The 27941-nt window shown below is 37.6% G+C and overlaps 1 protein-coding gene across 1 annotated transcript in view; it reads right to left on the reverse strand.

Annotated features, from left to right (window-relative positions):
- The window catches only part of LOC149223863 (putative proline transporter 2), a 101306-nt gene that overhangs the window by 61520 nt on the left and 11845 nt on the right, over positions 1–27941 (reverse strand). The window contains exon 3 of the mRNA XM_089383420.1: positions 21734–21828. Within this exon, the coding sequence (XP_089239546.1) occupies positions 21734–21828 (95 nt within the window). The remainder of the gene's footprint in view (positions 1–21733; positions 21829–27941) is intronic.

Consider the following 27941-nt stretch of genomic DNA (forward strand, 5'->3'; position numbering starts at 1 on the left):
TAGTATAAATCTCAAGATTACACATAATGAACTGGGAACGTAGTCCAGAGAGTCCAAAAATCCCTATTGCGTGTGTATCATTTTGGTTTTGTCTCCTTATCTAGTCAGGTGGTGAGGCGAGTCCCAACGTTGCGAGTGATGAAACCTTTTAACACAGTCAAACCGAAAATCGGCGAAAAATGCTCTATCCTTTCCCATCGTGGCCCATCTCTACATAGTCGGTATACCAACCATAGATAGATACATCGTGGAATGCATCGTAGATCCCATCGGTAGGCGCCAAGCATCAAGCACCACATGTTTCGTGTCTTGTAATGGATAAATTTCAGTGCTGCAGGAATTAAAATGATGAAAATAGATTTGACTAAAAGATGAATGATAAATTAATTTTGGAAGGAATTCTAGAAACCAATCATGGAAGGGATGAAGTGTCTTAGGCAAGATTAGGGGCCACTATCTTATTGTTGACCATGGACTGATGAAACTAGGTTTTCTGGTTTAACATAAGTAATGTAACATAACCTTTTGAGTGTACATAAGACTCCTAGAAATTTTCCCAATTTTGTTTTTAGCCCTTCTATCCATAGTCCAAATAAAGCCTTAATGACTAAAAACCCACCTCTTCTAATGAAAAGGAAGGAAGATAGTAGAGTATAAATCTTTGTCTTTGGATACATTAGATACAATTTTCTTTAGTTCTAACTTCTAACTTCTCTCAAAGAACAAAAGGTCAGAGTAATGCCATTAGAGAAATTTTGAGGTCTAAAATGGGCCTCCTAAGAAATATTATAAAATAATAGTGGAAATAATCAAATAAGATTAGATTACATCATCAAATTTTAGAGGAAAAAAGAAAAAACTACTTTTCAACTCGTATTTTCAACTTATATCCCTACAACTTTACTCAAATTTCAAGTGGGAGCACTCGTTGGATGCAAAATTTTACTAATCATCCAAGGAGTACCCATGTTGCATACTTTTGATGGACTCTGCTACATGAAAAATGAGAAATACATGAAAAACGTGATTGATATTTCTCATTTTTCATGTAGCAAGTTTCAACGAAAGTATGCAACATGGGTTCTCCTTGGATGAGGAACTAAATTCTGCATCCAACGAGTGCTTCCGCTCGAAATTTGAGTAAAACCATAGAGAGATAAGTTGAAAATATGAGTTGAAAAAGTAGTTCCTTTATTTTTTTATTTTTTAATCATTTTACTTTTTCACTCAAAAAATGGTGAATCATCCCCCATGGTTGACATCATCATCTTGAATCTTATTGGTTCTTATAAAGTTGATTTTGGTTGTACATTTTTGTTATGAGGCCCATTTTAAACCTCAAAATTTCTCTAATGTATAGGGAGTAACTAACAGATTAAAAAGCATAATAAATGAAATAAAAGAGATAGGATATGAATCAATTTCTCTACATATGAAGACCATTAAAAAATAGAGAAATATAAATATAGTTATGCAAGATGCTAAGAATAGTAAGAAGAAAGAATATCAAGAAACTATAACATATCCTGCTCCTCTTACACATTTGACACTAGGAAGTTACAATACAATTTTTTTTTTCATCTATATATGTGTGTGTGTGTGTCGTTTCCTTGCTGTATCATATCCAATTTTTTTGAAAATTTGTCATATCCGTTTCAAACCCCATATCCATTTCAACTTAGTTCTAAGCCCATTCAGTTTCATAGTGTTGGGTTTCTTCAAGACAACTCACTTGCTCCTCTTCCACAATAGCAAAAAATTATCAAATTCCAAGACCGTAATAGAGTAGGCCATGTGAAAGATCATTTTTTTGATCTTCACCTGTGTGAGCATGATCATAAAAATACGCATCATTCAAACATATACTTCAGAAACAATCCTCCTGCGAGAACGAAAATTCACCTTGGATGGATCGCTTCTTAGCAATAGGCTTCAACAACCAAGAAGATATTTCAATCATACCACAAAATTTGTTCTGGAGTATTGACATGTATTGCGATTGAGATTTCTTCATCATTTAACCTGTATTTAATAGGGGGGGGAATTGATTGTCTTCAACAAGCTTCAAAGATACATCAAGCGAGCTCGAGCCACAACTTGACCTTGCTGCCTAAGTCTAGAGCTACAGTCAGCGATACCAAGATTCAGAGTTGTAGCCAGAGACAAAGTCATGCCCAATGAGCATGCATTTTGATTGGTGGCCTTCCTTAAACCACCACCAGTTGAGAGCTCAATGGTCTCCCTTTTCCAAGAATTAGGGAGCACTTCCACTAACAAAAGTCTTCTTGGAATTATTCCAAGAACTACATCAAGCATTTCATGTTGAGACTTCAATGGTCTCCCTTTTCAAAACATTAAGGAGCACTTCCACTAGCAGAAGACGTCAACTTCTAGCCAAATTCGGAATGGTTCTAGGAACTGCATCAAGCTTTCTATGTTGAGACCTCAATGGTCTTCCTTTTTAGAACATTAGGGAGCACTTCTAGTAGTAGAAGACTTCAACTTCTAGTCAGATTTGGAACTGTTCGAGGAACTACTCCAAGCATTTCAATATTGGTGGTCAGCCTTAAACCACCACTGGTTGAGACCTCGAGTTCACCCACCTTATACCATCATTTCAGAGAGCAAAGTCAGCGAATTGTTGCTGTGCATTTTTTGTAATTTTATCTCTTCTTGGAATCATATATACCCCTTCGGATTAAGTGGGGGAGGGAATGTTGGACACCTAATCCGCTAAGGGTTATGGTGTGGAATATGAACAATCATTGGAGTCCAAGAGACCACTTGGAATATGAAACCAAGGGTCATAAGACTGTATTTATGTGTATATCCTTGTGAATAGAAAATGTATTCAATGATTTATCTTATTTTCTATTTACATTCATGTGTGTTTAACACTTGGCACTTTTCTAGAGCAATTTTTTTAGGCTAGAGACATGTTTTGGTGTCTATAAATAAAATAGTGATCTATCATTTAGGGGATAAGCCTATGGTTGGGGAAACTTACATGCAAGAAATACAAGAGGTTTCAACTAGTTGGAAACATTTGTAACCCCTATTGTTACCCCTTAGACTATTATTGCATTAGATAAGAATTGTTTATGGAATGTCATTTCTATGTACCCATGAGTATAATGTAAGTCCTATAGGTGTCTTAATACTAGATTTAGAATAGTCGCTCTACTTCTAAACTATTATTGTGGCACCGAGAATAACACTTAGGAAGATTACTCTCTCATACCTAGGTAATTGAGTAGTACAATTAAAGGAGTCGAACCTCCTTAGTTGGAGCTCTAAGATATTAGGCTAAGCACTAATATTGGACCTTGCATGTATATGAAAGTGTCATGGCACAAGGCTCTCCCTCGTCCATAGGACACTTGAAGCCCTACTCCTTGCTACCAATTTTGAAAACTTATAAAACAAGGGTATATGTTGAAATTTTGAACATTCAGTGACTAAAAACACATTTCAACATTTTTTGGGCATTGGATAATCCAACGCTCCCCATGTGTTTCACGACATGTGCTTAACTGCCTCTCAAGGATCCATTAACTCTGGTGATGCATCCATTTACTAACACCTACGGGTTTTGGTGTAACGACAATCTTGATTCCAACAAGTGGTATCAGAGCTAAAGGTCTCGAGTTCAAATCACACCTGGCTTGCGCTGGGGGGGAGATTGTTGGGCATTGGATAATCCAGCGCTTCCCGTGTGTTTCGCGACATGTGCTTAACAACCTCTCGAGGATCCATTAACTCTGGTGATGCGTCTGTTTACTAACACTTGCGGGTTTTGGTGTAACGACAATTGTAATTCCAACAACATTCTCCCACTTGTTGTTTTCAATGCAAATTAGGTGCCGTAGGATTTATAAGGTTATAGGTTTTGTTACTACTCAAACTAGCAGGGGTCCTAGGAGGGGATCATATAGAGCAACTACTAGGTCGAGGGAAACAATGGAGCAATAGCCCACTGTCACCTCAGCTAAGGCTCCATGCTCTTTATGAACTTTCACCGATGGGAGGAGTCCCAGTATAAAGAGAATCACTAGGAAGAATGGATAGAGAGTGATTCTTTAAGGCCTATTCAAAAGAGATGCTTAATTAGGCAGGTTGCTTGCTTGAAATGCAAGGTGATAGGCTCTCTAGGAAGGGCTAAGAGGATTTTTTAGGCTAGGGTTTGGGAATATATTTCATAAGATGTTTCCTAGGCCTAGAAATCCTTATGGAGAATTGCCCTTTATGTGATCTTTGTGAAATTAGAGTTATAGAGTTGCGGGACCACAAAGGCCAAGTGGATCTAGAATTAAGTCAAGGATATGGAGTTGATCAACCAAGGAGGGGCTTGACCTAATTATTTAAGAGAGGGGGATCAAAGGAGAAATTTTCTTTGAGAATTGAAAGCAATGATCCCAATGAGGACACTAGCCAAGGCAAATTTAGGGCAAGAAACAATTCTTGAGCTAAGACTTGGTATATCTCAAGATCCCACCAATAGAATTTCTTGAAATTTGGAGGGCCTCTAGAGAAAACCCTAGCACAGTTATGGAAAAGAGATCGAACTTTTTTGATCGCTACAATGGGAGAAAAACGATGCCATAGGTGACCTATGGAGGCCAGGCCAAGAAATAGAAGAAGTGAGAGAAATATTATTTAAGGGTGATCACCTATGGAAGGATTAGTGCCTTATCCTTTGGGAGAGATGGAGTCAAGGAGAATTTGTTGTTTGGAAAGAGTTTACCCAATCAAGGAGGCCTTCAAGTAGCTTCACATGGCATTTAGAGCATGAGAGCAGCTACTCAAGGTCTTTATACTTCGATATGCAATAATTGATGACTTGTCAAGATGTATTTAGCACAAATAATCTCTAGGAACATTCACCCACCCATACATGGCCCATGCAATGATGCAACACTACAAAAGATGAAAATTTCCACAATTTCGCATAGGAAAGCAGTAAATTTTAGACTTGTATAGCGAAAATCCCAGCAACATTCATGTGACAGTAAATAATAAGAATAAGCATGAAAAAAAAGATCACTTACATGTAAGAATGAGCATATCCAATCATCAAATTATGCCAATAATGAAGCTCCAAGACAAGAGAAGTATATCCAAACATCAAAATTCATCCATAACATCCAAACTTGTCCTCCAAAAGGGAATGTGAAATTCTCAAGTAGCTACTAGATCCCAAATCCAAGTGATGACGTGAGAATGAATCACCTCTCATCTATTTATACAATCTCTAATGAGTTTGGTTTATCTAATTTGGCCTAATTAAGCCCCAAATAATAAAATAATGCGCTACAATAACATTCCTTGGTGACAAGCCCACCAAGATAGCTTAATAACATAGGAATAAGCCTCTCAAGAGGGAATAATGATCAATATAGTGAGTCGTTCGGCCTTTGAGGAGGCCTAATGAAGTCCAAGGGTGCCATGATGTGAAAATGGACTCCAAACATAGTGGACAAAGGGTTGGCCCCGTGTTTTCCAAGCAAGAACCTGTGATGCCCCCAAGTGGGTGTGGGGGGGCACAAAGACATCCTCATGGGTCTCCAAGTGGATAAAAAATGTTTATAGACCATTTGTAAGGGCTAAGATGACGACATAAGCCCTTCCTCTGCAATGGGAGACATCCTTTGGACTTTGGAACATTTGCCAAGTGTATGTTGCAAGTGTGGAGCCGGATGGGCATAGTGAACCAGGTGCATCATCCTCATCCACAAGGTGGAACATGAGCAATCAATGATCGGTGCTGGGCATCCATGAAGTAATCTTTGTTATGGTGGAGGCCCATGGCTCTCAACGCTCACCCTACAAGTGCCCATGTGGCCCTTTGGAGGCTAGGACCTCGTATAGGGAGACCAAGACCCAAATGGAAACCCACCCGCAATCCTGCATAGGATCCAATGCAGCCCCTTGCCCTTTAATACAACAAATCATTAGAATAATCAAGTAAAAGAGTTTACAAATCATGGAATCAATAAGGCATTTCATGGTGGCATGCCCTTCCATAGTGGCCTTTGGCATGTACAAGTGTCTCTAAGCTCAATAAGGGGCCTAGCCAAGGACCCTATAAGGCGGTTTCATCCTTTAAAGGGGTTGACATGTCCATGGTACATCCATCAAGTGGAAGGTGGCAAGTGATATAATAATGGAATGGAGTGGGGGTCAAAACAAGGATTCAGGCCACATGTCATTGGACAAAGGGTAGCTATAATGAGGGAAGTCCACGCTTGGGTATGAGTGTAGGAGGGAGTAGTTGTGGTACATAAGTTACCCTGGCCTTTATTTTTCCACCCTTCTTCATATGTCTTTTGTCGTTTATTGATTGTTCTTCATAACTGCTTGAGGCTCCAGGGGATGAGAGCATGATGTGTGGTATATAGCAGTAAGTACCCCCTTTTTTAGGTGGGACATTTCATGCCCACCAGGGTTTGGGGCAATCATGGGCTCCTTAATGTGGAGGAGGTTCATCTAGTGCCCATAGGAACCAAGGTGATGACCATAGATAGGGGTAGAGCTTATGTTTGGATTTTGCCCATGTGCTAAATTTGTATGTCTTGGCCATATTTTGCATCTTGTGGTACATTTCCTGTCGAGAGTGGCCAAATTATTCTTTTTTCTTTTCTTTTTAACTACATCAACCTTCGAGGCATCGTTCTAGGCCCGACCCAAGGTGTGGGCAAGGGGAGCAGGAAGCTAACCTTATGTGGACCCATTGGACACATTCGGACTCGGATGGGAAAAATGATGAATGGGGTAAAATTGAGTGGGAAGGAGCGATGTATATGGTGTCGGGAAGTGAGACCACACAACCAAAATCGTGATTTCTCATGTAGTGCTAGTGCCAACCCTAAAGCTAGTGGCCAGTAAAGGAGATCCCATGAGACTAGGATACAAGGCTAAACACCAAATCGGGCGGAGGAGATGAGCATAGACCTAGCCCACTCTTTCCACTGAATTCCCCCCACCAATCCATGCCCAAAAATGTCCATGAAAAGTAAACAAAATTACTCAACTAAACCAATGAGAAGTCATAACTTCAGGGTTGGGAAGCTCACCTTCAAACATAAATTCATAACAGATGGGCGAGTCTGAAAATTTCAATACTGAAATCCTATTACAACAATTGGTATTAATTCTTCTAACTGATAAATTAAATATTCAATTTATTGCAACAACGAATTAAGCACACTGCAACCTTCACAAATAAAATTTTGCGAAAAATAGATAGCGTTGGAATCTGAGAAAATACTAGCACACACATAAAAATTGACACATTTATTTTTGGACAAATGTCCCCAGAAAAACCCAACTTGGGAAAACCGATACAACAATGATGGTTTTATTATTATGCAGCAGTGAAATTCTGAGTACAATTTGGATGCACAAATTGGCAATCCATTATAGGAGAAACTGGCCACAAAAATTAGTGAGACACATTTTGTCTCACTCGGCACTAATCCAGCTTTATAACTGGCTCTAAATGGGCTCCACGGAGCCCTTGCGTCAACCTCTACATCAAGCCTACGCAAGCACTACAACTCTCTGCCTAGAACTACAACTGATCTGGCCGTCTTCCCAATCCAGCCTTTGAGAATGACTCACTCGCACCTTCCGGAAATTTTCCCAGCCTCCAGCAATTGAATCGACCCTCTATCTGGCCAAATCAAACTCTGCCTCTAAAGCTTTTGCGTTGCCTCTGTGCAGCCTCACTGAGGAAACTCAGCCCTTCTGTAGCTAACTCTCTGGATCTGGAAAATCTCCTTCGGACTCACTGTCCTTGCCCCTCACTGTCTCTGCTTTGATCTTTGCCTCTTTGGAAACCATTGCTGCTCTCTGGAAATGGATCTGCCAAGGAAATCGAACTACACAAGTGTATTCTCCAAGTGCCCATTGACTTCTTCATATAATCGTCTGTTGGGACTCCAACAACCAAGATTAATTCTTAATCAAGCGCTAGGATCATCTTGAAGTCGATCTGTGTGAGTTTCTAGACTATTCTCACCTTGACTTAATTAATTCTAAATAATTAATCATAGTTCCTAAGTTTAGATTTAGGAAATATTTAAAAATCAACTAATAATATAATTAAGTCATTTCTAGGTGGAATTTCAGAAACAATTTCTGGGTTTTGGAGATTTCATGTATTCTAGCCTCTCCACCAAATTTTGTGGCTAGAACACATTTGATGCTACAGAAACTAACACTCCCTTTAGTGAGGACTGTGTTTTCTACTGTTGCAGATCTTGCCACAACACTGTCTCTATATCACCTCCTGTTACGCTATTGATGTCTGGCTGTTGCTTCCTACCAACTATTGCGCAACTCTGATGTTGCATTTGTGTTGCTACTGACATTGTTGTACCACTGCCAACCGTGCCTCTGCACTGCAACTCCCTCTCATCTGTTGCTGCTGCAACTGCAACAAATGCAAATGAGAAGCATCCAAAATACTGAATCAACTGTGTTCAGTATGATGCATCTGCCTCTCGAGTCCTGACTGCTACTAGCATCTGCACTATCACTGAAGAATTTGTGTTGTTGCCAACTCTGCACTAAGCCACCTTCTCTACTGTCAACACTGCACTGTGCTCATCAGCCTCTGACGGCTACTAGTCTCCAATGGACACTTTGGCATTGACTGCATCAACTGCCACTGATCCATCATGCTACTAAATACTGTGGGCCCTCGTAGCTAGATAATGATCCATGAGGTGGACTCCTCAAGGACCCTGTCCAATCATATGCAGTTCTAGACTACAGCTCCAAATCGCCCGACCTCACTCTTGGAGGTATAGTTGCAAACATCGCGAAATATGATCTACTCGTACTGCTACTGCTACTGCTCTATTGATGCTTTCGCATTGCTGTTGCAACTATTGTAATAATGAGTATGATCTCCTTAGATCCTGACGCACTAGCTTTCATAGGGTTACTCCCTCTGAAGCTATACTCCCTGTGAGTCTTGATCTCCCTAAGGGAAATCTCTCTTCTCCCTCCTAGCAACTTGCACTGTCCTCCTGCACTGGAAATTGGACCGTGTAGCTCTGCATTGGGAATCTCCTGCCTGGAACTGCACCTGCATACTACAACTGGGAAATTCACACTGCCTGTATCACTACCTCTAGCTCTGTAATTGTCTCCCAGGTACTGATTGCAACTAAATTTGCAGTTGTTTAATGACAGATTGCGTTTGCTGACACTGAACCTGCTACTATGATACTGTGGGCTCCTTTAGCAAAGGTGATGATCCCGCTGCAACAATCCAGAACTCATTTGACTGATCTCCTTGTTGCAACTACGTTGGACCTTGCCCATCTAGCACACCAGAGTCTCATACTCCTCGTCCTGGATCTGGTGTCCAACTATCCCCGTTCAAGACTAGTGCCTGGCTAGGACCCTTTGCTTTGCAACTCGCATTGGATAAATCATACTTCCTCCAACACCTATCTCTGCAACTGGAAGTCAATCTGCTACCCAAATCTGCATTCTGGCTAACTCAGACGGCCTAGCAATCTCGTATGACCATCTCTGCAAAGTTGCAAAATCTTTGAAACTCAAAAATTGGGAAAATAAATAGGAATCCCCTCCTTTCCCCTGCTTGTCTGCCTGCTCAGCTACTCACACTCCCTCTTGGAATGTGGAGTTCTTCCTATTGCTACTGTCACCAGCTATTGGAAATCACGAATTTCCTCCAAAAAACTGAATCTGGAAATCCTCTGAGAAAAATCTCTTTGTGTGTGCACTTTCTCTTCCACCTGATGTTGTTTTTGCTACTACAAAACCCTTTGCGTCCAACCAAAAATTTCCTCAGCAAAAATTTGCGCTGCTATTGCTCCCTTTGACTGCTAGAATCACTATACCGGGCAACTCGACTTTTCTGGAAGCCTGCAACTGAAAATCAAACCCTTGCCCCAGTAATTTGGCCTACCTATCTAGGTACTATACAACCTTTGAGAAGTTGGCCTGCTGCTCCCTTCGAACAACGAAATTTTCTCCTCCTCTTCTGAGCTTCCTGGCTGATCATTTATGCTCTGATACTATGTGAAAATTTCAACACTAAAATCCTATTACAGCAACTGGTATTAATTTTTCTAACTGATAAATTAATTATTTAGTTTATTGCTGTGGAAACAACAAATTAAACACACTGCAACCTTCACAAATAAAATTCTGCAGAAAATAAATAGCGCTAGAATCTAAGAAAACACTAGAACACACAAAAATTGATGCAATTATTTTTGGACAAATGTCCCTGGAAAAACCCAACTTGGGAAAACCGCTGCAACAGTGAGGGTTTTATTATTATGTAGCGGTGAAATTCTAAGTACAATCTGGATGCACAAACTGGCAATCCACTATAGGAGAAACTGGCCACAAAAGTTAGTGAGACAAATTTTGTCTCACCCAACACTAATCCAGCGCTGTAATTGGCTCTAAATGGGCTCAATGAAACCCTTGTGTCAGCCCCTGCGTCAAGCCTATGTAGACACTAGAACGCTATGTATGGAATTGCAACTGATCTGGCCGTCTGTCCAATCCAACCTTTGAGAATGACTCGTTGGCACCTTCCAGGAATTTTCCCGACCTCCAGCCATTGAATCAACCCTCTGTCTAGCCAAATCGAACTCTGCCTCTGAAGCTTTTGCGTTGCCTGTACGCAGCCTCACTAAGGAAACTCGACCCTTCTATAGATGACTCTCCAAATCTGGAAAATCTCCTCCGGAATCACTATCCCTACTCATTGTCTCTGCTTCGATCTTTGGCTCTCCGGCAATTGCTGCTGCTCTCTGGAAATCGATCTGCCAAGGAAATCGATCTGCTCAAGTGTATTCTCCAAGTGCCCATCAACTTCTTCTTATAATCTTCTGTTGGGAATCCAACGACCAAGATTAATTTTTAATCAATGGCTAGGATCATTTTGAAGTCGATTTGTGTGAGTTTCTAGACCATTCTCACCTTGACTTAATTAACTCTGATTAATTGACCATATTACCTAAGTTTAGATTTAGGAAATATTTAAAAATCGGCTAATAATATAATTGTCATTTCTAGGTGGAATTTCCATAAACGATTTCGGGGTTTTGGATATTTCATGTATTCTAGCCTCTCCACCAAATTTTGTGGCTAGAACACATCTGATGCTACAGAAACCAACAGCAAGGGACCACATGGCTCGCTCAGGTGGTGGAGAAAACAACACATCGAGCTATCTGGTGGCTACAAGGGGTTGCTCGTTGTCGGCTGAGGACCATCTAGGAGAAATTTTTTCTCCTATGCATACTAGCCACAGGTGGTGGGTAACAATTTCAAGGCAGTAATGCCCATTGTTTCTCTACACCAAGAGAACTTCTCAATACCAACAAACTTCATCAATGAGTCTGCAACATTCTTCAAGTTGTCAACCTTTTCCAACAACACCACCTTGTCTTCAACCATGTCTTCACATACTAGTACTGTGCAACAATATAATTCATCCTATAATGATAAGTAGGGTTCTTTTCCATAAAGGTTGCACTTTGACTACTACAATATATCCTTATAGTTTGTTGTACAAAATCAATATCTAAATAAAATCTTTGCAACTATACAACTTCCTTGCTTGGGTAGCTATCATGTATTCAAGTTGTGTGGTTAAAAGTGCAACTACAACCATCTCTTGCTCATTGAGTTTATTGCTCCACCAAATAGGTTCAACAGAACCATAGGTAGATCCTCTACAATCAAGATCTCCAACACAATTTACATCAATAAAGCCTTGTACATTTATCACTTTGTTTGTATCAAACCTTGTTTGGTAGCAGATTGCATAATTTTCAGTGCCACACAAATTCCTTAAGACCCTCTTTACAACTATCCACTGCTCCTTCCTTGGTTTTAGCATATGTCTTCTCAAATCTTCCAGTACATGGGAGATGCTTTGTCTAGTATGGACCATAGCATACATCAAATTATTAAAATCACTAGCATAGGGAGAATGGGACATGTTCTTTATCTCTTCCTATGTTTCGGGACACTATTTTGCAAATAACTTTGCACCTATAAGAATAGGAACCTTCACTGCTTTATATTTATACATATTAAATCTCTATAAACTTGTCTCAATATACTTCCTCTAGTTGAACCAAATATTTTTATCTACATGATCTCTTTTAATATCCAAGCCCAAAATAAAGTCTACAACAGTAAGATCCTTCATGTCAAACTTAAACGATTGTTGAACCTTGACCTCATTGATGATATCCTTCTTTTATTAGCAAGATATCAACATACAATACTACATAAATAAAGTGATCGCCAAGCTGCTTAGAATACACACTCTTGATATCACATTTTTGGGGATTGATTTATAGTTACTTTTTCAACTTACAAACCAACTCCTCCCTATCATTCACTATGAACTCTTTAAGTTGTTTCATGTAGATTTCTTTTTCTAGATTCCCACGTAGGAAAGTTTTCTTTATATCTAGTTTTCCTACTTCAAGATCAAATGTTGCAGTAAGAGATAATAGAAATCTAATGGAAGTCAATTTTGCAATAGGAGAGAAAACCTCACCAATGTCAATTCCTGCCACTTGGTCATTATTAGTCCTCTGTACTTTTGTTTTCTTTTGTGTCATTTTTTCTATAAGAGCTTTGAACTCTTTGAAAGTTCCAAAAACTTTAGACTTCTTCAGGAAATACAACCATGTTTTCCTAGAGAAGTCATCCATAAATGAGACATGATACTGAGATCCTCTTCGAGATAGAATGAATACAAGCCCAAACAAATCACATGATCACTTTGTAACAACTCTGTAATTCCTTTTTCACTTGTGGCATGACATGAGAATCTTGTCTAATTTCGTTTACCATATGCACATTGTTCATATAAATTAAATCTAAAGAAAAATCGGGGATACCTTCAACACTACCTTTACTATATAAAGCATAAAGGCCCATATCCCCAATATGTCCTACTCTTTGATGCTAGAGCATTGTCTTCTCCACAAGAAGAGGGGAGTTTTATTAATAATTTCATTCTCAAGAACAACGATACTATTACACCCATGAGTAATAGTGCTTCCCAATGGCTTTGACAGAAATCCAATTCAAACTCCCGTCAACAACACCAATTCTTCTAGAACTGTCTTGCATTTATCCTTTTCAAATATAGTTTGCATGCTTATATCACTCATTTTACTCATAGATATCATTGTTTTAGCCAATCTTGGAATATGCAGAAAACTAGGAAAGGTTCCATCTTTGAGAAAAAACTAGACCCTTCCACATCTATGATTTTGGTTATTGAGTCATCTCCTAGGAAGACACCCCTTCATTATACTTGTCCCATTCACAAAATCAGTCCTCGTGAGGAATCATGTGAAAAGACACAATTGAGTCAATCAATCATGCATCATGAACTATATGTCTACTTGTAGATGTCAAGTCCACATCTCCTCCCTCTAAGGAGGCCTTCCCTTTTCTAGAACAAACATTAACAAATACCTTTCCTTTTATCAATAGTTTTTGATCTACAATCTTTCTTATAATGCCCAACTTTACTACATTTCCAACATTTCTTTGTAGATTGTCTAGTAAATTGTAGAAAATCCATGAAATTCTAGTCTGCTAATAAGAACAATCTGAAAAACATTTTTTTTTATTACAAACACAAAATTTCTCTACTCAATTTGTAGCGGAATTAGGAATAAAAATAAAACACAATCACACAATTTTTTTTACTAGGAAACCCAACTAGGAAAAACCCTTTTCTTGATGAAAATTTTATTGATAGCAAAAACTGAGAAATTGATCTCTTACAAAATACAGTCGTTTCAATATGAAAGACACACTTGTCTTTCCTGCTTGTTCTAAGCTTGAAACCCTTGCAATACTGCTAATCTTTGTTGCCCTCTACCAACCTGTGCACAAGCTTCACTTGCACATTCTTCCTCTCACAAGCTCCACATACAAACTTGTGCTTCCTATTTCTTGGTTTCACCAACTTGTGCTCACCAGAACAATGATTAAACCTGTAACTTCGTTCCTCATTTTAAAGACAATTGGAATGGTTAAAATTAGTGAGTTTTCTAATTAAGGAATGATTTTGTGATTGATTGAGTTAGCATGAGTTAACTGCTCATGCAACTCATCTTATTTCAAGTCAGCCACTTGAAACTCAATCACTTGTGTTTTCCTCAATCAACTCACACTATAAAATCAAGAAATCCACTTTCAATTTCAACACCTCAGTTCACTGCATCCTAACTCATCCTAATTTTTAAGGACATTCTTAAATATTAGGAACTCATCCTAATTTATAGGGAATCTCCTAATTTTAAGGAACTAGAGTATGCACAAGAAGGAACTTGAATTTGACTCCTTGAATTCAGGCACAAATCAAGGAGTCAATTTCTCGCTACTATTTTCAATTCTCCCTCTTAGCGAGGAAGGTGTTCCTGGAAGAACTTCGTCATCCTGGATCTGTCTCCAATACTACAATGTTCTCTATTGGTGCAGCTTACTAGAAGAATTCCCTGCATTCTTCTGCGGAACCTACTTTGAAGACCTGTTCTTTCCTACCATGCTCTGTGAGTCCACCACTTTAGTCATAAGTGCCATGTACCTTGTGTACCTGGGTGTCTTTATCTTGATGTTGGGAGACTCATCTCTCTTCTTATCTCCCTTAACCAAATCCTCTGCCCACTTGGATTGATCTCTCCCTATATTGGAAGTCTCTAAGTGGATGCCTCCACATGCCCTGGGCTATGCTCCTCATCATCCTGCTGGTCAACCCAATTGCCAACTAGCTTAACCTGAAACTGATATACTGGCTGAGGCTCCATCTTGAGAGCTCTATCCTGCTCTCACTCAATCACCACTTCTCTATTATGTGAACTCCTTGCCTTGTTGCTAAAGGCTGCACCTGTCTATACTTGCAACTTGTAGAGATTCTTCACCCTCACACCTATCTGCTTCTTACATCCAGAAGGCAAGTGATGGAGGAATGCCTTACCTCTGCTGAAGATGACATCATATCCCTTGTCCTCAAGGGTGGCTACTGAAACAAGATTTTGCCTCAATCCTGAACATAAAGAACATCTCTGAGATGAAGGGAATTGCCTAACTCTCTGTGAAAGATGACAATACCAACTCCTCTAGCTACATAGTGACCATCATCTCCTAGCTCAATCTGAACCTGCATATCCTTCTCCTTCATGTGGTTGGAACTCTTCCTGTTCCCGATCATGCGGAAGGAAGCTCCTGAATCAATATACCATATACTGCTATTTGTTGAGCTTTCCATGCAAGCAATCAATGAGAAATATTTCTTGAACTAGGCAGAAAAGTCATCTACCTCCATTGATGCAACTACATGATCCTTCCCAACCCCCTTCTTCTTACCAAGACACTTAGAAGCATAATGTCCAAAGCCATGGAAATGGAAGCACTTGATCTTACTTAGATCCTTCTTCTTGCCCTTTTCATTGGACCCAGCCTCTCCTTGGCCCTTCTTGCCCTTAACCTTGCTACCCTTGCCTAAAAACACATTTCTCCTCGTCCTATGTCATAATTGATCTCCTTTCTATGGTTCCTCTTCGGATCTCTTCCTGTATGTAGTTAGTCCAAAACCTTTCCCACTTTGGGAAGTTCTCTCTCCCAATAACAACATCCTGAAACCCTTTCCATGGCTTGTGAAGTCTAATTAAGGAAAATTCACAAGATCATGATCAGATACAACCTCGCCCACTCCACCTAGTTCATCTCATACTTGAGTGAACCTTGACAAATACGGGCGATGGGCCCATCCTTGCTCATTCGGATACTCCTCCTTAAGAGCAAGATTCTTGGTATCATTGGTACTTTGATACAACTTTAGGATTATATCATACATCTCATACGTTGTCTTCTTCTCATGGATATGAGGCAATATATGATCTTTGAGCCCTTCTAGAATGATCCTCTTTGCCTTGATATCATTCTTATTATGTTGGGCCAATTGTTGGGGGTCTTGAGGTGGTGATGTCACTTGCTTGATGTACTCTCCCATCCCATTTTCTTCTAGCACTATCGTGATCCTCCCTTTCCAAGCTATGAAGTTCGATGCTCCATCCTACTTCCCTTAAGAGCTCTCTAAAAACTTTCCCACTAACAGTCTTGTAGTCCTTCACAAGAATTGTACTTAGGGCCTCTAAAACTGCCTCTCCTAGCAGACCTAATAGTCCTTCACAGGTCTGCACTTAGGGCTCCTTTTGACACCTACTAGCAACTCTCCTCACTGCTCTTAAGATGCCAAACACTATCCAACCTGCACTATCACCCTGCAAAATTCATCAACTTAGAATGACATATATACCTCTTGAAGACTCCTTCTAGTTGTATGAAACCCTCAGCCTGTGGCTCTCACAGAAGTGTCTTCTACTATGAAGTGTTGCACTTGTGTTGGTTTTTATTCTGATCTAGCTTTGATACCATGAAGAAAATCCACGAAATTCTAATATGTTGATATGAACAATTTGAAAAACACTTTTTCTTACAAACACAAAATTTCTCTACTCAATTTGCAGAGGAATTAGGAACAAAAATAAAACACAGTTTCACAATTCAAGACACATTTTTTTGCTAGGGAACCCAACTAGGAAAAACCCTCTGCTTGATGAAAATTTTATTCATAGCAAAACTGAGCAATTGATCTCTTATAAAATACAATTGCTTCAATATGAAACACACTTGTCTTTAGTGCTTGTTCTAAGCTTGAAACCCTTGCAAGACTGTTGATCTCTGCTACCCTCTACCAACCTGTGCACAAGCTTCTCTTGCACACTCTTCCTCTCACAAGCTCCACACACAAACTTGTGCTTCCTATTGCTTGGTCTCACCAACTCGTGCTCACCAAAACAATGATTAAACTTGTGCCTTCGTTCCTCCTTTTAAAGGCAATTCAAATGGTTAAAATTAGTGAGTTTTCTAATTAAGGAATGATTTTGTGATTGATTGAGTTAGCATGAGTTAACTGCTCATGCAACTCGTCCTATTTCAAGTCAACCACTTGAAACTCAATCACTTGTGTTTTTCCTCAATCAACTCACACTAGAAAATCAAGAACTCAACTTTCAATTTCAACACATCAGTTAACTGCATCCTAACTCGTCCTTTTTAAGGACATTCCTAAATTTTAGGAACTCGTCCTAATTTATAGGGAATCTCTTAATTTTTAGGAACTCAAGCATGCACAAGAAGGAACTCGAATTTGACTCCTTGAATTAAGGAACAAATCAAGGAATCACTTTTTCGCTACTATTTTCAATAGAAATTTACAGGGATTTCTAGATTTTGATCTACCCCTTGAAGAATTATTTTTATTTCTCTCTATAGGGTGACCTCTCACAAATAAGGCATCCTTGGTTTGACAATCCATGGTTTTCTACCTCTTCTCTTTCAATAAAAGGGATGCAACTACATCATCAAATTTTAATTTGGTTGTATTACTCCCAGTAGCTACAACTAGGCTATCTTAGTAGAGAACACAATAGACTAATGCATTTATATTCTTCGTAAATTGTAATATAAACTAACAATAATTGGCTTACCATAGTGTTAAAGGAATTGAGATGCTTTATCAAAGATTCATTATCATTCATCCTTAGTAGGTATAGCTTCTTTTGAAGGAGAAATTTGTTTACAGAGGACTTAGACTAATGTAGAGTCATCAACTTGTCCAATAATGCCTTCGTTGTAGCTTCTCTTGAGACATTAAGTAGCACGAAATTTGAAAGGAATAACTAGATCATAGTCTTGACCTACCTATCCTATTTTGTCCATACCCATAGGTATAGTACCAAGATCTACAACAATCCATTATTCTTTGTCCACAAGAGGATCCTCCCTTTGAGCTTCCATAGTTGAAAGCTCTGACAGTTAAAGTTCTCAATCTTGATTTTGGAACTATTTATTAGTCTCTTTCACAGAAGAATCATTGTCCTCAATCTCCCATTGAAACCAGGTTTATCACAGACCCAAGATAAACTTACTCAATAAAAATGGGTAAAACGCTAGAAACAAAGGCACCTTCTTGAAGCCGATAACCTCTCTTTGATACCAAATGTAAGTTTTAAGCCTATGATAGTGAAGTAATACAGATGCATCCTTAAGCAAAATGGAAAGAACAATTATGGCGCACACTCAATAAATGGAGGTTTACCTTGGGAACCCTTAACTGGAAAACTAACCTAAATTAGAGCCACACCTTTATCTTATTCATTGCACTAATTTCATTATTCAGAATAAAATATTTAGGTATTCTTCAATATCCAAAGCCCTAACCCATTAACTCAAGCTAGATTATAATCCTAATCCCATAACTATGATTAGATTACGGGTTGAAAAATATTGGCAAAAAAATACAAAAACGGACCAAAATCTCATCCAAAAAAAATATAATATGTGGTTATCATTAGAGAAATTTTGAAGTCTAAAATGGGCCTCTAAGGAAATTATAAAATAATAGTGGAAATAATAAAATAAGATTTGATTACATCATCAAATTTTAGAGGGAAAAAAACTACTTTTTCAACTTATCTCCCTACAATTTTACTCAACTTTTGAGCAGGAGCACTCGTTGGATGCAAAATTTATTTCCTCATCCAATGATTACCCATGTTGCATACTTTCGATGGACCCTACTACACGAAAAATGAGAAACACATGAAAAATGTGATTGCAATTATGTTTTTTCATGTATTTCTCATTTTTCATGTAGCAGGGTCCAACGAAAGTATGCAACATGGGTACTCCTAGTTGAAGAATGTGTAACTAGGATTTATCAAAGAATCATTGTCATATTTTGAAGACCCTATGGGCACATTGTATCTTGTAAAGAAAATTTATTGTCTTTAAAGTGTCGAAATACCTCCAAGATCAAGTCGGCCTACATGAAGAACCACGTCCACACTTAGAAGAGCCTATATAGAGAGAGGAACTCGTCCTCCATTCTGCACACTCACTCATCTCATTCTATACAAAGAAGAGGAAGAAAAGAAGTCGAAGAAGAGGGTACAAAGAAGAGGAAGTCGAATTGTTTGGGTTAGGTCTCTCTCTCTTAAAAGGTCGAAGTTAGGGTTGCTGCATTGGGACTATCTTTTGGTTCGATCTTCGAAGACGAAGAGAAGGAAAGGCAATTGAAGGTCTCCTTAGGGTGTCTCATTAGCCCTAGGACTCAAGGAAAGACAACCGAAGGGAAAAGAATGGTATTCAAGGAAGATCAAAGTCTCCAAGAGAAGCAACAGTAGTTGCAGCAGTTACCGTAAACCAAAAATTCGAATCTACAGTGAAGAGGTTGAAGGCCGAATTGATCTTGATCTTGTAGGGTATTTGTCTGAGTCATTAGGTCATGGTATTCGTCAATTGAAGAATCTATAAGAAGAGAAGAGATTTATGGTTTTTCCCCTTAAGAGGAGGGGTTTCGGCCTTGGTTTGCAGCCTATATACTATGTCATTGTTGTTATTGTTTTGGTAGTTTTTTGATGTATCGCTTATTGTAATAATAAGGAACAAAGCTAATAAGTAAAAAGGTAACACAAACAGTTACCAAGTTAAGAGAATTAACCTACTTACTGCCCTACTGAATTCTCAACACTCTTTGGATTAAATTTTGCATCCAATGAGTGCTTCCGCTCAAAATTTGAATAAAACCATAGGGAGATAAGTTGAAAATACGAATTGAAAAGTAGTTTTATTATTTTATTATTTTTTAATCTTTTTAGTTTTTTACTCCAAAAATGGTTAATCATCCCCGATGATTGACATCATTATCTTGAATCATATTGGTTTTTATAAAGTTTATTTTGGTTGTACATTTTTGTTTTGAGGCCCATTTTAGACCTCAAAATTTATCTAATGTGGATTTGCATTCGATGCAATCCACATGCAAAGAATATAACACATCTCCAACACCTTCTTGTGTGTATTTGTTGCAAAGTCGCCCTCTTAGGCTACAATCTTCCTTATGTTGTTAAATTCAATGCAACTTGGTGACTCATTAGAATAGAAGTAATTTCTTTACAAGAAAATTAAACATAGTAAATGTTTTACTTGGTATGACAACTCTATGATGTGTGCAAACCTAAGTTGCACGAAACGGGGAAACGGGTACGAGTTTCCGAAATGGGAAGCGATATGAAATGCGACCTCCCCAAATTTTGGAAATGGGGAAACGCGAATATATATATATATATATATATATATATATATATATATATATATGTGCAATCATAAAGCATAAATGATACATTATAATCTATTACACTTAAACATTAAGATTTAATTTACATTACATTTACTCATGAATGATCACATAATGAAAATAAAAATATCGGAATATCCAAAAGCAACCTTTATTATATATCCAAATCTCAAAATCAGCCTTTATTTATATTAATATATGAGGAATAAAGACTATAAGGCTGCAAGAGAGAGATCCAAATTAGGATTTTCTGCATCCACATCCCATTCTTTAGAAGGACCACTGTTGTATTGGGAGTCTCCTCCTACATAGTCGAACAACCTTAGTGCTCTTGATTAAATACACGTTTCATACCCTAGTGCCCTACATGATCTTGATTATTGGGAGTTTCCCCTGCATAGAGGGCTTGGTTCTCTTGATTAAATACAAGTTCCATACCCTAGTACATGATAAAATCCAATGGAAACATTGCAATCCCTCCAATCCTGAAATCCTGAAAAACAAATAAGTCTGCTAGATTTTGAGTGAGATCTAAAATTCTACTTTCTCCATATGAAATCCAATGAGGGCGAAACCACTCTCAAACATCCTGAGTCATTGCATGGTAATGTTAAAAATTTAAGTAAAAGGATGAAAATGAAAAATGAAGGAGAATATCACTTTTACTTTAAGAATTTAACATTACCATGAACTGCATATCCCTCAAACTTCCTGATGAACTGCATATCAACACTAGGGCAAAAATTCACTTTTATAACTTTAGACATGCATCTAGAAGCAACAAGAAGTCACTAACATACCCTAAAAGTAAATTAAAAAAAAAAATTAAAAAAACACAAGTTAATGAGGAAACGTGGGTCGTACGACCCTGAAACGCGTTTCCGGCCGTACTGGCCACGTTTCCGATTCCGCGTTTCCGCGTTTCGTACCCGTTTCCGTACGGAAACGGACCTCTATACCACGTTCCCTGCAACATAGGTGCAAACCATCTGTTGTAAATTATTGTTCAAGCTATGAAAGTGGAGATGAAGAAAGTCCTCATTGTGTTCACTAGGTTGTTCATGAACAAAGAAAGCAATGCCACAGCAAGCCTCCCCCACCTCCAACACAAGAAGACAAGTATCCATTGTTCACCTTAGCCATCTCTAAGGCAAAGAAGCATCTTGACCTAGAGAAGGGAAATGATGGGTGGCCATCCATCCTAACTAACCTAGAGCTTGTGGCTGATGGATGGGAGCTAGTGCCCAGGGACAAAGACAAACCTCTATTTAATGCATGCGTGATTCCCTCAGTTGGCAATTTGCTACTTTGATATAAAGTAATTTTGTTTCTTGGAATCCAAGGATTATTAGCTTGTGGTGGCTACATGTCCAGACCATTATTCTTTTGTACAAATACCTTGTTTATCCTAATAATTAAAAGAATCACTTTATTCAAAGAGAAAAACTGAAAAATAGATATTTTAAGCAATAGTTTATGTTAAAGTTCACCAACCTTCAAAGACTGTCCAGCCAAAATCATATATCCAATGTTTATCATGAAGAGATTGATATATTGTAGGGTCCACGTTACGTAATACATTTTTCTGCCTGCAACATGTAATAACAAACAATTCACAGTCAATATGGAACAAGTGAGTGTAATAAGAGAGTAATGTGCATACGAAAATGATAATACTCCAAAACAAACAGTATATGGGAAATTGGCTCCCTTGTATTTTTCATCACTACTTATAAACAACAAATTTCAAGCAAAAACATATAATGTAAAGCATGCTCCGTCTTGGAATGGACAGACTTTATTTTCCATCGGCATGCAAGCCTTTAGATGCATCTTTGAGAATTACTTGACAATAATTTTAATTTGTTTTTCCCCAATTATTAATAGAAAATGGTAAATTCTGTAGAATTTGGTGCAATCTTGCATTACAAGGCATATTATTGTTAAAAAGTATAATCAAGGTTTTCCAAATTGACTTGTCTCATTCTTATATTTTTTTATTAATACAGATAAGTGAGAATTTCTATAATGTAACCATATTCAATGTTGGTTTCACCAACTAATTTATGCAAGTTATGTACACGCTTTATTCATAAAAAATGCGTGGACACATTAGATGTTGATGTGAACACATTAGGTGATGTGGATGTGACAATTGTGCATTATTTTATAAAACTCTCCCTTGATCATCATTTCTTCTTTTATACCCAAGCATTGCCAAAAATATCCAATTTATTCTTTCTTAACATCTTAGTGAAAAATTAAAATAATGTATCCAATTAGATGTTGAAACGTTTAAGCCCAATCTGTACATTCTAAGAGTTTTCGATCACAGTGGTATTGAAAATCAATAGGTTTAGTTTTGACATGAAATGCATGACTCTGTGTGATCTGAAATGAATCACTATATAATTGCCATTTGTTTTGGTATTTCATGAGTGCAGAAATTGGTGCTATGGACCTAAGTCCATTTTAAAGGTAGAATCTACTTTGGTGATTTGGGATTCTGAAAATCACTGCCATTAGCTTTGGTATTTCATGATTGCAGAAATTGATGCCATGGACCTTAAGCCCATTTTAAAGGTATATCCTACTTTGGTGATTTGGGATTTTGAAACTTTCAGAGCCTATTCTAGATATTCAATGGTCATTTTTAGGGTCAACACTTTAAGTATGAAGTTCCAGCCCTCCAACACTAATCTTTGAGTGATCATCAGAGCTTACATATTCATTTTCAACCTTTGTTTTTGCATCATGTGCTTAAGACATTAATAAATATTATTTACTGTCACTTATTTGTCACTTAGATATATGTTGTGTCTTTAAATGAAGGACTTGGAAACTTGGTCTTTAACCCTTAGTACATGTATGACCAGAACATCTCAGAATGCCATTTTTTGCTAGATATAAATGATGAATGAAGAAAGCTTGAAGGAAAAGTTAAAGATAGTATGCTGATCTTTCACAAAAACTACTATCCATCACTTAGAAGAATTATGGAAATGAGAACTGAATCATAGACAATATGCTGCTTAACACAGAAACTACTATCTGTGACTCTGGGAGAAGTTAAAGATAATATGCTAGTCTTTCACAGAAACTATTATCTATAACTTAGAAAATAAGGTGGGAACTTCAAGTATAGGAGCGCTCTTTTAAGGGATTTTAACTTTATCTACATAAGCAAATAAAGACCTGCAACTTCATTACTATACTTGAAAGAAGAAAACATAACATGACACATAACAGAGAAGGTTACAAAATTATACCCAACAACTCATGGAAACTTCTGATTCTTTCATTAATCAACGATGATATCAGGAATACAGTGGCCTAGTCTCCGGGTTCTCCAAAATTCCAACAACCAACCCTTTCTCTGTAAATTTTCCTCTTCTTATACATTATGAAACAGTTGCTGATCTCTGAAACTGTCAAACTACTAAAACTGTTTCTCTAACTATCTAAATTAAAAACTATTACAGGATTTTACAGAGGGTAAAAGACACCTCAAAGAACATGAAATAACAGGAACATAACTGAATTTGGAAGAGGATGATAATTGTTGGCTTGCTCTGTTAATCCGCTGTCGAGTTCCTCTGCAAACACTTTAATAATAATTAATCCGCTTTTACCATAATTAACTGCATTAAACTTTGACTTGTGCGAAGACTGGGGCTTGCATATATATCGGGTGCGCTTATATTGGCCAAAACATAAAGAAAACATGCCCATCTGCCTTTTCTTCGGACTCGGCTTTAACATTGATTTTTCCCTTTACCAAGTGAAATTAACGCAAACCTTTGGTAACTGCGGAACTGAAAAAGTATTAACTCTGCTTCATAAATCCATTGGATCTGCCTTTTCAGCACTCCGTTGACTTCCCATCGCAAATCACAATCGGCCCCTTTCCAGTGGTGCATTAACGTAATGTTGGACTTACGCATAATTCCTTCATATTTGCGCTTTTCTATTATATACCTTTTATAATGAAAATATACCATAAAGCATGCTTTTTCCACTTCTAACGCGGGCTTTGCACAACTATCGAGGCATAGCTTTATCGCAATCGCAATCGGCCCTTTTCAACGTTGTATTGACCCACTTCTTAACAATCTACGATATGACGGACGCGCTGAGTTATAAGATATAGCATATAAACTATCAGGTCCGGAATCCCCATCGCTCATCGCAATCGGCACTTTCCATATATATATAATATATTATGCGATATGACGGACCCGCTGCAACTATAAAACATAATATATGTACTTTCAGGTCTAGCCCGCGATCGCAAATTGCAATTGGCATAAATCATAAACGTTAAGTGATAATTGCGGACTCGACAAAGTTATGAATCATGGCGTAATCAATATCGGGTCCGGCCTATTGTTATTGCGGATTGATCGGTATTATAAATATAATATATATCCTTTCGGGTCCGTCATCGCAAATCGCGATCGGCAGAACCCATATGCATGTATATAAAGGGCTTTTCGATACAGCGGACCCGCCGAACTTTTAAACACAATGTATATATTTCAGGTCCGGCTATATATGTTTTAACACTTGTTTCCTTTGTAAATCTGATATATTTCTTTATTTGCTTCTCGTTTCAATATGCACTTATATATATATATATATATATATATATATATATATATTGGGTCTAGTTCTATATAATCGTTTATATAATGACTTGATTTGTTTGTATAGCAACTTTGGCTACTCCGGGGCCGATTCTTTTACAATTCTTTTAGCAATTCTACTATGCCATTATCACTTCTTCATCTAGCTTTATCTCTTCTTTTTGAAGTATTTTCAAGTTCTTGTATGAAAAATGAATATTAAAGGTAACAAAAAAATGCATGTTACAACATCTGGCTCCACCTGGGGATAGTGCTTCTGCCACAGAAGCACTAAGAACCATAGATTAGTGCCTTATCCATTGGGCATGGAGTCATATATTGCTTCTCCAAACTTAACTGTGTGAAAATTTTGTACAGTGATCCCATGCCGATATCTGCAGTGATAAGATGCTTGTTGAGAATCGTAGATTAGTAGCCTTAGTTGGGCATGGAGTCCAAAACTGCGAAAACCCTGAAACTTGACAAACTGGAACTTGAAAATCTTGAAGTCTAAAACCTCTGCAAACCAGTTTCCAATTGGGAAAGTCACCCTTATTCATCAACTAATGATTAAACTGAAGAACTGCAACTGGAAACCAAATGCTCAACACTTGAGCTTATTTATGTACAAGTTCTTATATATGTACATGATTGACTTCAATTAGGTGAAGTCAATCTTCCAATGGTACCAGGTTAGCATTTGAGTGCATAATCTTGAACCATTCTACCAGTGAATTTTTAAAATACAATTCATCCTGAATGAAAAATAAACTATGCATAAAGGCAGCTCACAGCAAAAATTAGAAGAATATCCACAAAATGATATGTGTAGACTGCTGATAAATTTTTCCATGTAATCTGCCACAAGATCTTCAAAAGTATAAGAAAAATTATGATCTTGATCAGCTCCAAAAAAGAAATTCTCTATGTATGAAGGTTCTTGCCCAAATAGACCTTCTGTTGGGATAATATGCTTAACAGAACAATCAGTAACATCTTTAAGAAAATGATCTATGTCACTTTCATGTCTCCACTTTTCATCTCTAAGCTTTGATTGAAAATAACTTGTAATTGTAACTTCAGGAGGAAAAAGGAATTTTTTCACATTACTATACGACATATGATCAACTTCAAATAGATTATTTACCTCTGATCCATGGGCATCATTGTGTTCTTCAATGCACTGATATACAATCTCTTTATCAGCTTCCTTTTTACATGAGATAGCCTCTTTTTCTATGATAGATGGCTCAATATATTGCTGTCCAACATATCCCACTTGCTGGTTTCTTCCTGTATGTTCAACACCCAACTGATGCACTTGAAGAGCTTCATCCTGTTCCCCATTTAAACCATTTTCATTATAGATAGGAGGATCATCAAATTTAACAAAATAAGAACTCTGGGGATTTATTTGCAACTTAATTATTTCTTCCTCCTCTCGACTGCTGAGCAGAAATTCTTGATGCATGCTTGAACTTTCCTCTATCTGAATACTCTCTTGATCTGCTTGGAACAGAGTCAACCCATTCTCTGCTTGGGAGATTATTGAAGAAAACTGTTTTATAACCCTCTCTGCATCATTTTGAGAACATGATAGTTCCTCGCTTTCAGAGACTTGCTCATAACTCTGAATGCTTGATATATTATCAACAAAATCATTAGTTTCATCAACAAGATTATCTTGAGCCTTTAAAGTTTCTTTAGCATCATAATATTCACAACAACCTTCAAAAAGAAACTTGTGTGGATAATAAGTTCTACAAGAAGAATTGAATACTGAATGGAAATCTTTCAAAGATGAAATGCTTGAAAGAGGCAGAGACCTAAACCAAGCCCTAGCTTCTAGGTCTAAAGAAAACAAAAACAACTTCATCTTCACATCTTCATGAATGATGCCCTGCTACTCCATGCATTCATGAAACTCTTGGAGATGCTGAGCTGGATCTTCATATTCCTTTCTACTGAATTTTGGAAGATACTCATTCCACACAGAAAATGCAGGCATATCATGAGGATAGCCAATGATCTCAGTTAAATCAAATGGATCAAATTTATGGACTAAGAATGCAAGGAGAGCCATTAAAGTGAAAATCACAGGTGTGAATGTACAACCAACCGCTGAAACTTGTCATTCTCAAGAATCAGCTTCAAATTTAATGAATCCAATAAAAGTGTTTTTATTCTATTGCTTTGCAAGTTGTGGTCTTACAATGGAGTCGCCTTTTATTGCTTTTATTCGAAACAGCCAAGTATTTCCTCCTCACTGAACAACTAGAGAAAAACATGAAAAACCCAAGGAAAAGTGTTCTTGTCTTCTCTCCCCGACAACGGCGCCAATTAATGTTGTACCTTAAGAAACCAATTTCCTGGTTGTAGGAAAATTGTGCTTAAGACATTAATAAATATTATTTACTGTCACTTATTTGTCACTTAGATATATGTTGTGTCTTTAAATGAAGGACCTGAAAACTTGGTCTTTAACCCTTAGTACATGTATGACCAGAACATCTCAGAATGCCATTTGTTGCTAGATATAAATGATGAATGAATAAAGCTTGAAGGAAAAGTTAAAGATAGTATGCTAATCTTTCACAAAAACTACTATCCATCACTTAAAATAATTATGGAAATGAGAACTGAATCATAGACAATATGTTGCTTAACACAGAAACTACTATCTATGACTCTGGGAGAATTTAAAGATAATATGTTGGTATTTTACAGAAACTATTATCTATAACTTAGAAAAGAAGGTGGGAACTTCAAGTATAGGAGCGCTCTTTTAAGGGATTTTAACTTTATCTACATAAGCAAATAAAGACCTGCAACTTCATTACTATACTTGAAAGAAGAAAACATAACATGACACATAACAGAGAAGGTTACAAAATTATACCCAACAACTCATGGAAATTTCTGATTCTTTCATTAATCAACGATGATATCAGGAATACAGTGGCCTAGTCTCCGGGTTCTCCAAAATTCCAACAACCAACCCTTTCTTTGTAAATTTTCCTCTTCTTATACATTATGAAACAGTTGTTGATCTATGAAACTGTCAAACTACTAAAACT

Source organism: Pinus tabuliformis, chromosome Q (genome assembly GCF_031772625.1).
Source record: "Pinus tabuliformis cultivar Carrire ecotype Pingquan chromosome Q, CPIR1, whole genome shotgun sequence".
NCBI classification, from domain to species: domain Eukaryota; kingdom Viridiplantae; phylum Streptophyta; class Pinopsida; order Pinales; family Pinaceae; genus Pinus; species Pinus tabuliformis.